Source organism: Kogia breviceps, chromosome 17, assembly GCF_026419965.1.
Source record: "Kogia breviceps isolate mKogBre1 chromosome 17, mKogBre1 haplotype 1, whole genome shotgun sequence".
Lineage (NCBI taxonomy): Eukaryota > Metazoa > Chordata > Mammalia > Artiodactyla > Physeteridae > Kogia > Kogia breviceps.
The window spans coordinates 51635585-51653207 of NC_081326.1; the positions used below are offsets into that span (position 1 = coordinate 51635585).

A 17623-nucleotide genomic window follows, 5' to 3' on the forward strand; every position below is an offset into this window, starting at 1 on the left:
CTCATTGAAATAGTGGGAAGGGAGATATGACAAGTTTTCAACAAATATAGAATGATAAATTCAAATTAATTGCACAAAACTTTACTTATATTAAATATATGGAATTTCATTACTATTCTTTGTTATGGATAATGCTGCCTTTATGGGTTTTGGGGAAATTTTTTTGGTTTTTTTATGCCTTTATGTTTTATTCTAATAACTAGATAAAATATTTTAAAGGATTTCATGTATTTCTTGTGACCTCAGTTCTCATAACCATATTTTTCCCATAGTATTTTAAGTTCTTCCATCTCAAATTCTCCTGCCGTGGGATTTTCAGAAACGTAATTTTCATATTTAGGGAAACAAATATTATATATGTATATGATCCAACCAAACTGAGGTCATGATAATTATCAGATTAACCAGTTTGAGAAAGTAATGTTTTATTAAATATTCAAGTACTTCCTCTTAAATGAATCAGGTCTTAAGAGTTTAACAACATGACCCCATGGAATGCTCATTGAAATATCTATTAATTTTTCTGTTACAGAGACAAATTAAATGCTTCTATACAGTATATTTTGCAAGTGACCAACATGTTTCCACAGAAGGGCTCCTTATATGGTGGAACTGAAATCACTATAATGGGTTTGGGATTCAGCACAATACTAGCTGAGAACACTGTGCTTTTGGGTAAGAGTTTCATCCTCACAGGAGGGCTGTTATCATTTTTCTCATCTTAAATGATGTACTGTAGGTGCTGTGTTATTACACAAATACTCTCAGTCATGGAAGCTTTGTTTTTCTATTAGCATGTAAAAGGTTAAGTGTATTTGGTTAGGTGGTAAAAATAAACTAAATAACTGCTTTTGATTTCAATAAATAATTACCAAATATTTAATGTATATAGACCACTTTAAAAAAGGAGAGGTCTCTGTTCTAAAACTAGTCAGTACTCAAACATGATTACTATCAGAAAAAAGTACCAAAGATCCTACTACGTAATGGGGAGCTTTTGTAGGGCCTTGACTATTTACTAATTATACTTCGTCTCTGTATTTCACAAAAACCATTTGAGAAAATGTTTTTTCCCCCATCTTTTTTCTTTCTAGGGTCCTTCCCTTGCAATGTGACAGCATCATCAGAAAATGTCATAAAATGTATTGTTCATTCAACAGGGAAAGTATTCAGGATTACCAACAGTGGGGAAGATTCAGGTATCAGACAACATTTATCTGCTGTAAATAATGGAGACATGTTACCTTGGAATTAATTTGATTTTTACTTACAATACTTCAAAGTATTCAGAGAATAATTATTGTTATTTCTTTGTATAAGTTGTTAATAGTTTGTCTAGAATTTATCCACTTGACATAGGGGGCCACATATAGAATGAATCAGCAAGCAGTAGACTTGAGTCTAGAAGGCTAGGCTTAAGATTTCCAAGTTCAGGAATTGCCACTTGGTTTTACTACAGTATAGAACCTCCTGAATTACTATAGTTTGTTTTCCATTATAGGTTTCTAAATAAATATTCAAATAGAAATTATATAGATTTTTGCATGCCTCAATGCCTGAGAAAATTTTTGTGTTTAAAGAATTGATCAGAGCTTTTAAAAATATTCCATGTGACATTTCTGAACAACTTGTTTATTGACTCTGATTTTTTTCAAATTGCCTCTCGGTCATCAGTTTTGGAGTTGTGTGGTTTATCTTTTCCTTAGCTTCTCATTATGTTACTTTCCATTATTTCTGTTTATTTTTATTATGTGTTTAAAGTAGACATGTAAAAGTTTTACAATGTTAATTTAAAAGTTTTTTCACTCATGGCTGTATAAAAAGGCAATATTTTCAAAGATAATTATTAAGAATTTTTACTCCTTTTCCTTTTTTCTTTAAAAATATGACTCAATTCTTGCTCCCAGTGCACGGATTAGGTTATGCCTGGTCACCATCAGTCTTAAACGTGTCTGTGGGAGACACAGTGACATGGCATTGGCAAGCACACCCGTATCTCAAGGGAATAGGATATAGAGTTTTCTCTGTCTCCAGTCCTGGAAGTGTAATTTATGATGGCAAAGGATTTACCAATAGAAGAGAAAAATCTGCATCAGGTATGTTTCCGCTTTGTTGCATTTTGCATCATGCTTCTTTTTCCCAGGTGTAATAAAAAGAAATTTGTTTAGATTTAAAATACTTTTGCATAAATAATATATACAAGTACACAAAATGGTTTAGCCAGCATTTTATTGCTATAGTAAACATATTACAAATTTATAAAATATTCTAAGTGAATGTCAGCAAGGTATTTTATACATCAGAGATGAGTTCTGCTATCAGAAATATCTCTATTCATTCTGGAATAATCAACCAGAAAAATATATTGAAACAAGCAAAATACAAAGAAAATTGAAGTACGTGTTTTAATCATATCAATCTGATAGCAAGTATGAACTTCTGTTGATTGGAATCAGCTTTAAAATCAGTCTTTCTTCTAGGACAACTTAGCGTACAGTGTGCCTTTTAGACTGCCTGTTTTGTTCCACACAGGTAGCAGTTTGAACTTTTTACTCATGAACACAAACTGTTTTTCATTGCATGTTGAGTTTTTCTTTAAGATTCTGTGAATTATGCCAGATTTAACATGGTTTCTCTAGAAAAATTAATGTTGGATCTTGCCTTCCTAGAATGTAATTTCATTATACAAGACAGCCATTTTATAGACATTTTATAGTTGTTTTATAGTCATTTCCTTACTACTTTCTGTTGAAATATCACATGCATGAAAAATCAGAAACCTGTCATCTGCATACGCGTTTGAATGATTATTTCAAATTTCTTTTCAAAGGTGCATTAATTGCTTGTATTTATTATGTGCAATCTCATTTTATGGTAGGTTCATTTTCTTACCAATTTACTTCACCTGGAACCCATTATTATAGCAGCGGGTATGTTGATGAAGCTCACTCCGCTTTTCTCCAAGGAGTCATTAATGTTTTACCAGCTGAAACCAGGCACATTCCCCTGCACCTGTCTGTGGGTGGCACTGAAGCCACATATGCTCAGGGTAAGAAGGTTAAAGGTGGAAACCCTGTCACTTCGGTGACCCAGGGTATATGCATCCTTTCTGGAGCAGGAGGCAGATGACTGGGGCTAACTGTCTCTCACTAGCCGCATGACCCTGAATAGGTCGGGACTGCTCTGAGGCTAGAATTTATTCTATAAAATAAGGGGATCATGTTAATGTCCTGTCAGTCTCCCAGAATCCTTATGTGCCTCAAATGAGACATTAATGTGAAAAAGTTCTGATACGCTGTAAGTGCCTGAAAATATATTAAAATGTGAGATGATGTTGTTTCATTTTCCCCATAAGGTCTGGCCTTAGACAAATTGAAAAATAAATTAATTTTATATTCACTCTTTACTGTATCATTTTTGCCCAGGTCTTTCTTTTAACTTTGTACCTCCTGGGTCTCCTCTTGTCATTTAGGAAAAAAAGACTTACCAGAATATAGACCATCGTCATCAAAATTAGAGTAATGCAGTCTGAAAACAATTCTTGTTTTAGAATTTTATCCATGACTTACAGGCAATTCTTTTGTCTAAAGGAGGACCTGTGAATTTGCACTTGGGAAGCTCTGTGACGGGCTGCCTAGCAACAGAACCCCTGTGTGGCCTGAACAGTACCATGTTTGCACATTCAGGTAGATTGCTCTTTGAGCTTTCAAGTTGTTTTTCACCATCTATAAGCAACATTAGTCCATCCATCGGAACAGTAAATGAATTGATAACAATTACTGGACGTGCCTTCAGTAATCTCACATGTGGTAATAAGGTAAGAATATAAAGATCTCCTTTTTACTTCTGTATACACAGTAAAAGGAAGATGTTTCATCCATAACCTAATAGTTTAATTTATGACAGCTTAATTGTGATATAATTCAGACACCATACAACTCACCCATTTAATGTGCACAATTCAGAAGCTTTTGGTATGTTCGTAGACTTGTGCATCCATCACCACAGTCAATTTTAGAACATTTTCTTTACCCCAAAAAGGACCCCCACAGTCCTTAGATATTACCCCCAACCCCTCCATACTTCCTGGCCCTAAACAACCACTAATTTTTCTGTCTCTGTGGATTTGCCTATTGTGAATATTCTTATAAATAGAATCATACAATATGTGGTCATTTGTGACTAGCTATATTCACTAAGCATAGCGTTTTCAAGGTTCATCCATGATGTACCATGTAGCAGTACTTCATTTCTTTTTATGACTGAATAATATTCCACTGCATAGTGTATACATTTTATTTATCCATTCATTAGTTCATGGACATTTGGGTTGTTTTCACCTTTTTGGTTATTATCAAAAATGTAACTATGAACATTTGTGTATGATCATAATTTAGTTTAAGATTAATCCAAGATATGCCTTAATCAGCCCCCAAATTAATTTCATGAAAACAAAGTTTGCACATGATCAATTTTTTAAAAAATTTATTTATTGATTGATTTTTTGGCTGCGTTGGGTCTTTGTTGCTGTGCACGGGCCTTCTCTAGTTGCCGAGAGCGGGGGCTACTCTTCGTTGCGGTGCACAGGCTTCTCATTGCGGTGGCTTCTCTTGTTGCGGAGCACAGGCTCTAGGCGTGTGGGCTTCAGTAGTTGTGGCTCGCGGGCTCTAGAGCTCAGGCTCAGCAGTTGTGGCACACGGGCTTAGTTGCTCCACGGCATGTGTGGGATCTTCCCGGACCAGGGCTCGAACCCATGTCCCCTGCACTGGCAGGCAGATTCTTAACCACTGTGCCACCAGGGAAGTCCCCAATTTTTAAAATTTAGTTGTTGCTAATACAAAATTTAAGTTCACACTAGAGTAATGTATTGACTTGTTTTCATGTTCATTTTATTTTCAGGTTACAATTGGTAGCTATCCCTGTGTTGTAGAAGAAAGTAGTAATAATTCCATTGTGTGTCATATTGACCCTCAAAACTCAATGGATGTTGGCATCAGGGAAATGGTCACAGTAACTGTCTACAATCTAGGTACTGCTATCAACACACTGTCCAGTGAATTTGATGGGCGATTTGCACTTTTGCCAAACATCGACGTGGTATTACCAAATGCAGGGTCAACTACAGGAATGACAAAAGTGACCATAAAAGGCTCTGGATTTGCAGTTTCTTCTGCTGGTGTACAAGTCCTTATGGGTCATTTTCCATGTAAAGTTCTGTCAGTGAATTATACAGCCATTGAATGTGAAACCTCTCCTGCTCCCCAACAGCTTGTGAAGGTAAATCTTCTGATCCACGGAGTGCCTGCCCTGTGTCAAGGGAACTGCAGCTTTTCATACTTAGAAAGCATCACTGCTTTTGTAACAAGAATCTCCCCAAACACCATCAAAGGATCTGTAAAAGTTCTTATTGAAGGAGAAGGTTTTGGCACTATCTTGGAGGACATTTCTGTTTTCATTGGAAATCAACAGTTTAGAGCAATCGATGTTAATGAAAATAACATCACTGTTCTTGTGACTCCTCTTCCGGCTGGAATTTATTCTCTTAGTGTTGTGGTGGGAACGAAAGGCTTAGCTCTGGGAAACCTTACTGTCAGCAGCCCCCCAGTAGCATCTGTCACACCAACTTCTGGAAGCATTGGTGGTGGCACTACTTTGATGATCACTGGAAATGGCTTCTATCCAGGCAACACCACAGTCACTGTTGGGGATGAACCTTGCCAAATTATTTCTGTCAATTCCAGTGAAGTCTACTGCCGTACCCCAGCAGGGACAGCTGGAAGGGTCATTGTAAAGATCTCTGTGAATGCAGTCACTTATCCACCTCTGTCATTTACGTATGCCTTGGAAGATACTCCACTTCTCAGAGGAGTTGTCCCAAGTACAGGTACGCCAATACCTGCTTTTTTGGTGTCTTGATATAATTTGATCAGTAATATTTACTAGCATAGAATTGGAATAATGTTTAAAAATGATTTTTAGGATGTGCTTTTAGACAAACCCTCTTAATCAATACATGGGATTTGAGTTCTCTGTAGTCTCTATTTTGTGATTATTTTTTGCACATTCTTGGGATAAAATTTTTGGCCAAATTCCCATTTCTGTTTTAAAACAAAATCCCCATTAACTTCACCTAAATTTCAAAATGAGGAAGAAATAGGTGGATACCTGTGGACTAAAATTTGTCATTAATTTATGTCTTTGATGTTAATATGACAGGAAATACCTGTTAAAACTCATAAGTAGTTCATCTTATTAACACTGAGAATTTTTTAGAGTATCTTGTTTCCAGGAAACTACAATTGATTATTAACTTATTAACACAACAGAATTCTTTTTAAGGGGGTAATTGGCCCATTCAGGTGGAAAAAATATTATAAAATAGGATTTATTTAATTATTTAGTATGACTTGTTCTTCTGAGCTAAGAATAGATTGAGATGTCTTCCTGATCCTTTGTCATTATGTTATGCTGTTTCTGATCATCTTCAAGCTATTGGAATGCTTATCATCTATGTAATGATTTCTGAAGAGGGAGCTATAGTCTAATGGCTGAGAACATGGCCTTAATACCTGGATTCATATCTTGGTTCTTCTACTTTCCAGTGGTGAAACTTTGGACGTGTTTCTTAAAATATCAGTTTCCTTACACATGCAGATACCTTCCTCAGAAGGTTAAAAAATCTCATTCATATAATGCAACTTAAAAGTTTCCTTTAATAAAGAACTTATTAAATGTTGGCCTTTTAAAATAATTCTTGGTTAATTTACAGTGCCAGGAAATGTATCAGGTTTGGGTAAGATGTATTCTGTGCCTTCAAGAAGTTTGCTATTGAAATTTTCTTTTAGACGTCAAGTTTTCTCATTTAGAATTTTAAGAAGCAAATATTAACAGTGGCAATGGCATACTTCCTCCCATATATTTGTAATCATTGCAAATGAAGAACTAGATATTGGCATATGTTCCTTATTTCCATGAACCATTTCTGTCTCACCTCTCTTTGAATGTATCTTTCAAAACAATGTATCTGAAGATAGATGAGACTTGTGGACAAGTGAGAACTGAGCCATTGGGTTGGCCAAAAAGTGCCTTTGGATTTAAAGTAAAAATAAACAGCACATTTTTCATTTTCACCAAGAACTTTATTGAACAACGTATTCACCCTTTTGTTCCAACTACCTTTGCCATTTTTCAGGCAACTCGTAATTCCATCTTCCCAAAACTTTTTATCTTTTTGAGCAAAGAACTGGTCCTGGTGCCCTTTACAGTCTTCCAGGGAATTGAAATTTTTTCCATTAAGAGAATTTTGTAAAGATCGAAATAAACGGAAATCCAAAGGTGCAATGTCTAGTGAATACGGCAGATGAATCAGAACTTCCCAGCCAAGCTGTAACAGTTTTTGCCTGGTCATCAAAGAAACATTCGGCCTTGTGTTATCCTGATGGAAAATTATGTGTTTTCTGTTGACTAATTCTGGATGCTTTTCATTGAGTGCTGCTTTCAGTTGGTCTAATTGGGAGCAGTACTTGTTGGAATTAATCGTTCAGTTTTCCAGAAGGAGCTCATAATAGAGGACTCCCTTTCATTCCAACCATATACACAACATCACCTTTGGATGAAGACCAGCCTTTGGTGTGGTTGGTGTTGGTTCAATTCGCTTGCTCCACGATTTCTTCTGTTTCACGTTATTGTACAGTATCCACTTTTCATCGCCCATCACAATTTGTTTTAAAAAACAGAACGTTTTTGTGACGTTTCAGTAGACAATTGCACTTGCAAATATGGTCAAAAAGGGTTTTTTCCCTTAAATGGAACCCAAACATCAACGCGATGAACATAACCAAGCTGGTGCAAATGATTTTTAACACTTGATTTGGATATTTTGAGTATGTCGGCCGTCTCCTGCGTGGTATAATGTTGATCTCAATTAATGTCTCAATTTGATCACTATCAACTTCAACTGGTCACCCCGACCATGGAGCATTGTCCAGTGAGAAATCTCCAACACGAAACTTCGCAAACCACTTTTGACACGTTTGATCAGACGCAGCACCTTCTCCATACACTGCACAAATCTTTTTTTTTGCGTTTCAGTTGGCATTTTTACCTTTCTTGAAATAATAAAGTATAATATACCAAAAATGTTGCGTTTTTTCTTCCATCTTCAATATTAAAATGGCTACACAAAAATTCACCAATTTTGATAAGTCTTTTTTTAAATACACGCTGATATGACAGCTGTCACATACAGTCTTAACAAAATTGTTTCAAATGAAGTTAAAGACAACTAAGTGCTACTAGAGCTATCTTACGGAAAAAACGAACGAACCTTTTGACCAACCCAATATTTTATTTACTGAAGAGGCAAGGTATACATCACACTTAGAACACTTCCATATGAAAGGTGAAAATACCAGAGAAGATTAAAAACTTAGGACCTGAAAACATTTTTTAATCTTGTATATTAAAACTATTCCTAACATGAAAGATCTCATTAATATCTATGATCTTTAAAATGGCAGCTTACATTTCAGTGACACTTACTCTGGTCAATTATGTGGTTATTTTTACTGTTACTACTTGAATTAAAAGCAAACTACTACGTGGTGACTCTGCATTTGTAACAAGTTATGTTGATTAATAACTATTCACTTATTATTTAGGAACGTAGGTCTGTGTTTGGATGCCCTGTGAAAAATTCCATGTGTGTAATGCCCTCAATGCTTTTTGTCAAAAGAAGGAAGGAAGGGAACAGAAGGATTGAAATACTTTATTCTATGTACATTTATTCAAGGCATTAACATCAACATTCATCTATAAGTCTTTAAATTAATTCCTTGTTCCTGTATTTACTATCTTACACCTAATTATTTATATATCATAATTTGTTTATCAAGTCATATATATTGAAAATATTTGAATTAAGAAAAATAGTCCATTCATCAGAAGAGGTGCAAATATCAGAAAAATACCAAAAGTTTTAAAAAGTAAACCTCATCCCTAAATATGCTCTAACCCAACACCCACTGCTCAGGCATTCATTCATTCTTCAGACATTCTAGATCTCCTCTCTTTTCCATTAGCCTGAATTATTAGTAACTTACAACTTTCATCTGTAGAATGGACAGATGTGCTAGAAAATAACATTGAGATAAATATCTTATAATCAAGATACCATAGACTGCAATGAAATTATAGCCAAAATGTATATGACATGACATGTACTGTTGGTACATTTATATTAGTTTTAAAATATTGGATATTATTTTGTTTATGTGAGTAAATGGATATATCTTTAAATGCATGTGCAAGTATTGGAATTTAGGTATATATTTATATTTATATGGTTTGCTTTTTTTTTTTTAAGCTCCTCCAGGGACTGAAATTCAGATCAATGGGTCAAATTTTGGTATTGATATCTTGGAAATTTCAGTGATGATAAATAACATTCAGTGTAATGTGACCATGGTCAATGATACTGTATTGCAATGCATTGCTGGAGATCATGCTGGTGGCACTTTTCCTGTTATGATGCATCATAAGACAAAAGGCTCTGCTGTGTCCACAGTCGTATTTGAGTACCCACTTACTATTCACAATATTCATCCAAGCCAAGGTAGGCATGAATGTACCAGAACCTAGAAATATTTTATATTGTTACAGTAAACACTTATTTAGAAAGAAACATATTCTTCAAACCCTGCTAAAATGTGTAGTTCCTATAACACACTAAAATATTTTTGTTTATGCATCAAATTAATAAGCATGCAAGGGTATCAGTCATTTCAAAATATTTGTTTAATGCCTGTATTTCTCTTGTGCTATATAATTTAAAATTTAATACTATTGAAAATGTCCAGGTTATATTTGGAAATTGTTTTTAAATCATGTTTAGATATCACTGGCCTGTAATTATGTCTATCTAAATAAGTATTTTTTTCTGTTTGAAAATTATTTTAGTGGTTAAAAACCTTAAGCATAACCAATGTGCTTTTAACTAAAATGGTAACTTTACGTTTGTGTTTTGACTACTCAAATTCTTTGTGACATTTCTTTTCAATAAAATTTTAGTTCCTAGAAGTAGTTTAAATAAATGACCAGATGAGACATTTACTCAGTGAAGGTTTTAAAAAACTACAATCAAAAGAGATTCTGTTGCACTAATATAATATAATATAAATAATTTCAGTTCTACGAATCTTTTCATCGAATGAAACTTGCTTCCATTTCAAGTGTTAAAATAAAGTTAAATATATCTACAGAGGAGGTTTTCTTTTCATTAACTTTGTCTTTCCCTTTTATATGTCTTCACTAGGGAGCTTCGGTGGTGGTCAGACTATGACCGTGACAGGCGCTGGGTTTAACCCACAGAATTCAGTTGTATTAGTGTGTGGCTCCAAATGTGCAGTCGACAGACTGAAATCTAATTGCACAACATTATTATGTGAAATTCCACCTAATAATGGTAAGTAGTCAGAAAAAAGAATGGAAGTCTTTGAGAACTGTTTAATTTTATAGAGATCAGACTGAATTTCTTTTTTCAATTTTTTGTGTTCATTTGGGGCAATTGAATCACCTTTATGAATTTCCTGATTTTAAGCAATTTCTTCAGAATTTTGTTTTCTAGGCTTATAATATTTTCCAAGATTCATAACATTTGTGTTAGACTGAATTGTTTTTTGTAAATTGCAGTTTTTCAGTTTATCACATAAAGAGCATGCCAAATGGAGAACATGTTTTTAGTTCCTATTGGAGTACTAACTTTTCCTTAAACAGGGGGATAGTATAATGGTTATGGGGGTGAACTCCGGTAATTCGTTGCCAAGATTCAAACGCAAGCTGTGTCTTTGGGCAAGTTATTCAAGCTCTCTGTGTCTTAGTTTCCTCTTCTGTAAAAGGAAAATGATCACATTAGCCTACTTATTGTGAGGCTTGATAAGTTAATGTATGTGAAGTGGATAGAATGGTATCTGAAACATAATATGTGATTTGCTATTATTATTACTCTTATTTATTTTTACTAGTGGTTAAAAGCCTGGGCTCTAAGGAGCCCCTGAATTTGTTTTGCCACTAACTGTCACCTCAGCTAAGTAACTTAACTCCTCTCTGTTTCAGTTTGTCCAGCTATTGAATGGAGACAATATTAACCCTAGTTCAGTGGGTTACTGTGAAGTTTAAGTATCTGGTATTTTAACACAACAGATTTTAATTATCTAGCAAAATTTAAGAAGAACTAAAGAGAATAATATAGATGAATAAAGAATATGGTTTATGTACAAACATTTTTTAAAACATTAACAAAATTTGATGAAGCTTTTCTAAACATTTTTGCTTCTTCTGACTTCTTAAAGAATATTGAAGAAAATGTAACATTTTTGTGACTGGGCTTATCATTTCAACATCAGAGTTTGTATTCTGATTTTTTTTTCTTAATGCAGTAATGCTATAAAGATTTGCCAAGGTTCGTTTGCCTTAACAATAGCTCCTCTTCTTTCTTCAGCATTTTTGTATTGAGTTTTTGTAGCTTTTCTGTCTGTTACCTCACTTTCAGCTGTCAGTGTGCTTGCTATTAGCCGTTCTTCCTTCCTTCCTCTCTAATTTGCAGTGTTGAATCCTCTAGCGCTGGAAAACCGAACAGGCAGGTTTGTAGAATTGTCTACAATAAGAGGCTCTGAGGGAGGACCTAAGGGTTTTTCCCCTGTTGATAATGTGCGTGAATTTTGTGATGTGTTTGGCTATTGCTAGAGATCTTTATTACTTCACATAGAGCCTGTGAAAGTGACTTTGGGAAAAGGAAGATGTTATTCAAAATATTTGGGGGTTTTGGACATGAAAAAAGGCCTGATGGCAGAATCGAACTCAGTTTGATTCCTCTTATCATAGGCAGGGGACCCAAGCAAGCCTGTGAAGTGAGTGTGGTCAATGAGAAGAATTCATCTCAGTCCACGACTCCTTTTATATACACCATGTCAATGACTCCACTCATCACTGAAATAGCTCCCAAGAGAGGCAGTACAGCAGGGGGCACCAGACTTACAGTCCTGGGATCAGGCTTCAGGTACTGTCTTCACATGCATATGCATCAGTGCATCTTTCTGACTCCAGCTGTTATGCCTGCTTTCTCGTGCGCCAGGACAGTGTTTGAATAGAGTCATGTAAAGTCTACCCACCTGCTCAAAAGCCACACTACATTTACTGACTACATACTCTGTGTCAGGAACCTTTCTACCCCATAGAAACTTCCTAGCTTACCTTCTTAGGTATTGTTTAATACCATTTTATGGCTAGAAGACTAAAATTAGAGAGGCTAAATAACTTTCCCGAGATCTTAGTAAGTAACATCACAGGTATAAATCACCTCCCTGTTATGCTTTCCCCAGAATCTCATCTCCAGCCATCATCTGCTTCATTGGCTCAATGAAAAATCTCTTCATCCATTTCACGGTAACTGTTTAGGTTCCTTCTTCATAAACATATTCATTATTTTGGCTCATATTTTATGTACTGCCCTATCATCATCCTTCAAGTACATAAGTTTGACTTCAAAACCTCAGATCATTTAAATCATAGCGGGCAATATTAATTCCTCAAGTACCTGTAACTACGTTGGACTTGCATTTTTACATGGAGATTAAATTCCAAAGTCTGTGAATGTGACAAAAAATGTCACATAGGCAAGATAATTGCTGAAAGTGTCTAACATAGGTGACTGCTTGGAGACCAATGTAGAATTTCTCAATAATTTGAACCCAAGCAAGTTTTTCTCCAGCACTGCAATACTTGCTAGTTTGTACAGTTTTATTTCCTGACCTCTTAATCTCTTTGTTTACTTTTTTCTCAACAAATATTTTGAAGTTTTTACTACTGAAAAAAAAAGTGTCAGTCTGCACTTTGATAGCTCATAGGTAAGATCATTATTTTTACAATAATGTGTATGAATAATAGGGTTTGAAAATGTGACCTAGAAATTTGAGAAAAACGTCAATGTTTTGTTTTCTTTTTTTTACTTTACAGTGAAAATATACAGGATGTTCTTGTTACCATAGCTGAAGCGAAATGTGATATTGAGTATTCCAACGAGACATATATCATCTGCATGACAAATGCCCACACTCCTTCAGGGTGGGCTTCAGTGCATGTCAACATCAGAAGCATCGGCATGGCCAAACTGGTAACAGTGCTGTTGGATAGAGTAGTCTCAGCAATAGAAAAACTAGCCTTATGGGAGGTGAAATGATTGGTAATGGAGTTGTTGGGTTTTTTTTTGGCTGTGTTGGGTCTTTGTTGCTGCGCATGGGCTTTCTCTAGTTGTGGCAAGCACGGGCTACTCTTTGTTGTGGCATGCGGGCTTCTCCTTGTGGTGGCTTCTCTTGTTGTGGAGCACAGGCTCTAGGTGCGGGCTTCAGTGGCTGTGGCACGTGGGCTCAGTAGTTGTGGCTCATGGGCTCTGGAGCGCAGGCTCAGTAGTTGTGGTGCACGGGCTTAGTTGCTCTGCAGCATGTGGGATCTTCCTGGTTCAGAGGTTGAACCTGTGTCCCCTGCATTGGCAGGTGGATCCTTAACAACTGCACCACCAGAGAAGTCCCATTAGTGGACTTTTTACTTTGTTAATGTCTCCAAAAAATAACTAAGATGTGACTATAATACATTTAAAGTAGGGGTTTTTTTGCTTGTTACTAAAATTTTTATTATTTCAGATATCTAATTATGCTGGGTTGCAGGGTAATTGGTAATAGCTTTTTTAGTTTTTTATTGTGAAATTAATCAACAGGCAGCTGTAACATATTTAAAGTAGGTTATACTTAATGAAAATGTTCATTGTTTTAGATTTCTTCATTTTGAGGAATTAAATGAAGAATTGTGATAAAACCTCTCAATTTAAACGTCTCTCATGTTCTATTACAGGATAATGCTGACTTCCTATATGTGGATGCTTGGTCCTCCAACTTCTCGTGGGGAGGAGCATCGCCCCCAGAGGAAGGCTCACTAGTTGTTATTACAAAAGGACAGACAATTTTGCTGGATCAAAATACCCCTATCCTGAAAATGTTGCTTATTCAGGGTAAATTTCTGAAAATCTGTTTATTAGACTCTGCCTGTGAAATGGTTCTGTGAAGTTAATTTAATCAAAATTCATGATTATGAACATCCATAGTTGTATCATGTTTTGAATACAGAGTGTAGTACTGAGTTCTTTACATTGAGTATTATAATCCATTTGTGGTTATGAAATTTTTTACTGCGTTGCAACCAGAATCTTTTAATGAAATAGAATAGGAAATATCTGAGTGTACTGCATCTTTTATATGGGTAAGCGTCTTTTAAAGTCAAGTGTTTCATGCAACTTTTATTTCAATAACTCTGTGTGTGTGTGTGTGTGTGTGTGTGTGTATACGCCAGTGCACATGGAGTGGATTACAACAGTAAAAAGGTATTTCTCATTTAGAAAAACACTAGTATAGTGGGTCCTAGGGGTTATGAAAATCATAGAGATTTGTTAAATTCTATACTAAACGACCCCCCTGACTCCTCTTGGATGCCAGGTTGTGATTTAACCTTTGCCTGTGAACCTGCTTTCAACTGTTACCCGAAGTTCTCTCTGCTTCTTAATATCCTAATTTTAATACAGCAAGATAAATAACAGAACTGTGACAATTGTGTGTAAAAGAAACAATTGGTGAGAGTAAAACACTGGAGGCTTTAGTATATAAACTTTGCCATAATGGTTTTAGCTGTTCATAGGTCTTTGCATTTTGTTTTTGTTTTAACTTCTGGGACAATAGCAGTGTTTTAGTTATTTGAAGTTATTAACTATTGAACCTTTGGACAGGTAAAGTTTCACTGTCCGCAAATTTACATCAGTCTCTTAAAAAATGTTTCTCAGCACATTCTTTAATAATGCTAATCAGGCTATAGCTGTTGCTAGTGCAAATTAGTGGATAAAAGTTCAGACCTAGTGTTGGCATTACAATAGTTTATAAAAAGTGTTTTTCTTTTATTTTAATTTTTTGTTCTTAATTTATATTTTGAGGTCCTGTGTTTGTAGAACTAGAATTCATGTAGCTGCACTATTTAATAGCATTTAAAATAACAAATGATCAAGGGGGAATAATCGGCCCTGGGGTTTGATTTTCTAGCAGCTCCCTGGGTCTTGTCTGAAGTTTTTATACTTCATGTTGCCAAAGAGCTGAAGTAAAGTGACATGCATAGTGACAGCAGATAGGAATAAGAAACGAAATTTTAGTGTATAATTTAATAAATAGCTTTTAATAAGAATATTCCTTGTGATATATTTCAAAATTGTATGGCTTTTAGGTGGAACTCTAATATTTGATGAAGCTGACATTGAACTTCAGGCAGAAAATATTCTAATTACAGATGGAGGCATTCTTCAGGTATACGAGAGAACTTGATCTGTATTCATTGCTAACCTCTCCATTTCTTTTTAAAATATTATGTGTAAAATGGACAGTTAATTATGCTAAACTCTCACTAGTTTATCTTTGTGTAGGTCTCTGTTCTTAGCATAAAATCTTTTTTCTGGATTTTAAAAGTTCCCTAGAATATTTTTGTGCTTTTAATGGGAAGATAGAGCATATTTTCAAAGAGCAGAATTTTAAATAGAGCAGAAAAAAAAATTAGCTCTGAGATGTGGCTAAAGTCAATCAGTATACTTTCCAAAGGTCTGGCATAGTATATTTGGCTGACTGGAAAATGTAAGGTTTATCTTTTGGAGGAAAGATACTGAGAATGGAACAGTTGATTCTCAAAAGAGAGGGGAGAAAAGAGACAAATTTGCTTTTGAATGATTAGAGTTGTGGATAATGCGTTTTACTTTCTGAATGATGCTTGTGAAATCCCTTGCAGATTGGGACGGAAGCCTCCCCATTTCAACACAAGGCGGTCATTACCTTGCATGGGCACCTGCGATCTCCTGAGCTCCCGGTATATGGCGCCAAGACACTGGCTGTGCGGGAGGGAATCCTGGATCTGCATGGTACGGGCCGAAAGGACTCAAGGAACTGGTCCAGGAGAGACTAGCCAGGAAGCCAGAGATAATCCTCCTGATAATTCTCTTTAAATGAAACCTTGCTAAACTTTTCGTGTCTTTACGTGTTCCCTCTTTACCCCTCTTTATCTCTTCCCTCCTTTTTCCAGGTTAGGTCAACCCCTACAGACCACCAAGACTCACAACCAAGGTCACTCCTAGGAAGCCCTTCCATCACATCCTTTGCCTAATTTAGCACTTAAAACAGTTCATACTGATTGTTTTCTTTATTCATCTATCTAAACAAAAAGGCATTAAGTCTAGAAGCAGAAATTATAACTTTTTTTTTTTTTTCTTTGCGGTACGCGGGCCTCTCACTGTTGTGGCCTCTCCCGTTGCGGAGCACAGGCTCCGGACGCGCAGGCTCAGCGGCCATGGCTTACGGGCCCAGCCGCTCCGCAGCATGTGGGATCCTCCCGGACCGGGGCACGAACCCGTGTCCCCTGCATTGGCAGGCGGACTCTCAACCACTGCGCCACCAGGGAAGCCCCTATAACTTCTTATATTTGTATTTTAAAATGGGCTCTTTCTAAAATATAACTATAAATTTATATTTGCACTGTTCTATAACTGTATATACTGTGGAAAATTATCAGCAAATAAAAATGATTATGATCATGTTTGAGGTATCAGTGTAGCATTATTTAAAGGAAGCATGGTGTGAATCCGTTTTATATGAAGTCTTCTATATTGCAATAATGTACCTTTTTTATAAGTTTAGAATATATAAACATGATACCCCATTATGATCATAAATGTCCTACATTATGCTAAATATATACACTAATAGAATTTTCAGAAATTTATACATTTCATTTGTCTCCAGATTATCAATTTAAGCAATTCCTATCAACAATGACAAAGATAATAGGCCTCTGCCCATTTTATCAGTAGTATCACACAATTTGAGTTCATATAAAGAAGATTATCATAAATGGGATATGTCATTGCAGAAGGATTTTTTTAAAAACTTATAGACCTGTACATGTTATTACAAACCTGATTATTACTTTTATAAAGCAAGCACTCTAAATGTTTCTTTTTTGAGAAAGATATAAGATGCTAAGGTAAAATGAACTTTCTCAAAACTGATTCAATCCAGGAAAAGACTAAAATGCATGAAACTCTTAATATCCAGGAAGACACATCTGAGGAAATTCTCGGTTTGTATGTTGGCTCCAGGTCTGCCTCTTCCTGTGATTTGGACTCGTTTGGCTCATACTGCAAAGGAAGGGGAAAGGACTTTGATTTTACAGGAAGCAGTAACGTGGAAACCAGGAGATGAGATTGTAATTGCAAGCACAGGACACAGGTATGATGTCTTCTGGACCCACTAATTTTGATTTAGAAGAGAGATTTTTTTTAAACTATGTAAACAAGGGATGATTCAGAAGGTCCACAACTATTTAATTTAAATTTGAAACCTAGAATAAAGAAGCATGAACAGCCAAATATGTATTTGACAAAGACTGACATTGGGTTAACCCCCAGTGTGTTGAGTCATTGACTGAATTTACCATGAGAAAAAGTATAAATACATACTAATAAAAGATTTTAGTCATTTTCATGGTTAGGTTC

At 35.6% G+C, this 17623-nt stretch overlaps 1 protein-coding gene across 1 annotated transcript in view; it reads left to right on the top strand.

Annotated features, from left to right (window-relative positions):
- PKHD1L1 (PKHD1 like 1) overlaps nucleotides 1-17623 on the top strand; it is a 153143-nt gene that overhangs the window by 66866 nt on the left and 68654 nt on the right. Inside the window, exons 33-46 of the mRNA XM_059042747.2 lie at nucleotides 533-675; nucleotides 1095-1199; nucleotides 1908-2096; nucleotides 2879-3049; nucleotides 3591-3817; nucleotides 4900-5884; nucleotides 9365-9613; nucleotides 10313-10462; nucleotides 11881-12055; nucleotides 13012-13168; nucleotides 13903-14059; nucleotides 15313-15392; nucleotides 15865-15994; nucleotides 17228-17357. Of these exons, the coding sequence (XP_058898730.1) occupies nucleotides 533-675; nucleotides 1095-1199; nucleotides 1908-2096; nucleotides 2879-3049; nucleotides 3591-3817; nucleotides 4900-5884; nucleotides 9365-9613; nucleotides 10313-10462; nucleotides 11881-12055; nucleotides 13012-13168; nucleotides 13903-14059; nucleotides 15313-15392; nucleotides 15865-15994; nucleotides 17228-17357 (3048 nt within the window). The remainder of the gene's footprint in view (nucleotides 1-532; nucleotides 676-1094; nucleotides 1200-1907; nucleotides 2097-2878; nucleotides 3050-3590; nucleotides 3818-4899; nucleotides 5885-9364; nucleotides 9614-10312; nucleotides 10463-11880; nucleotides 12056-13011; nucleotides 13169-13902; nucleotides 14060-15312; nucleotides 15393-15864; nucleotides 15995-17227; nucleotides 17358-17623) is intronic.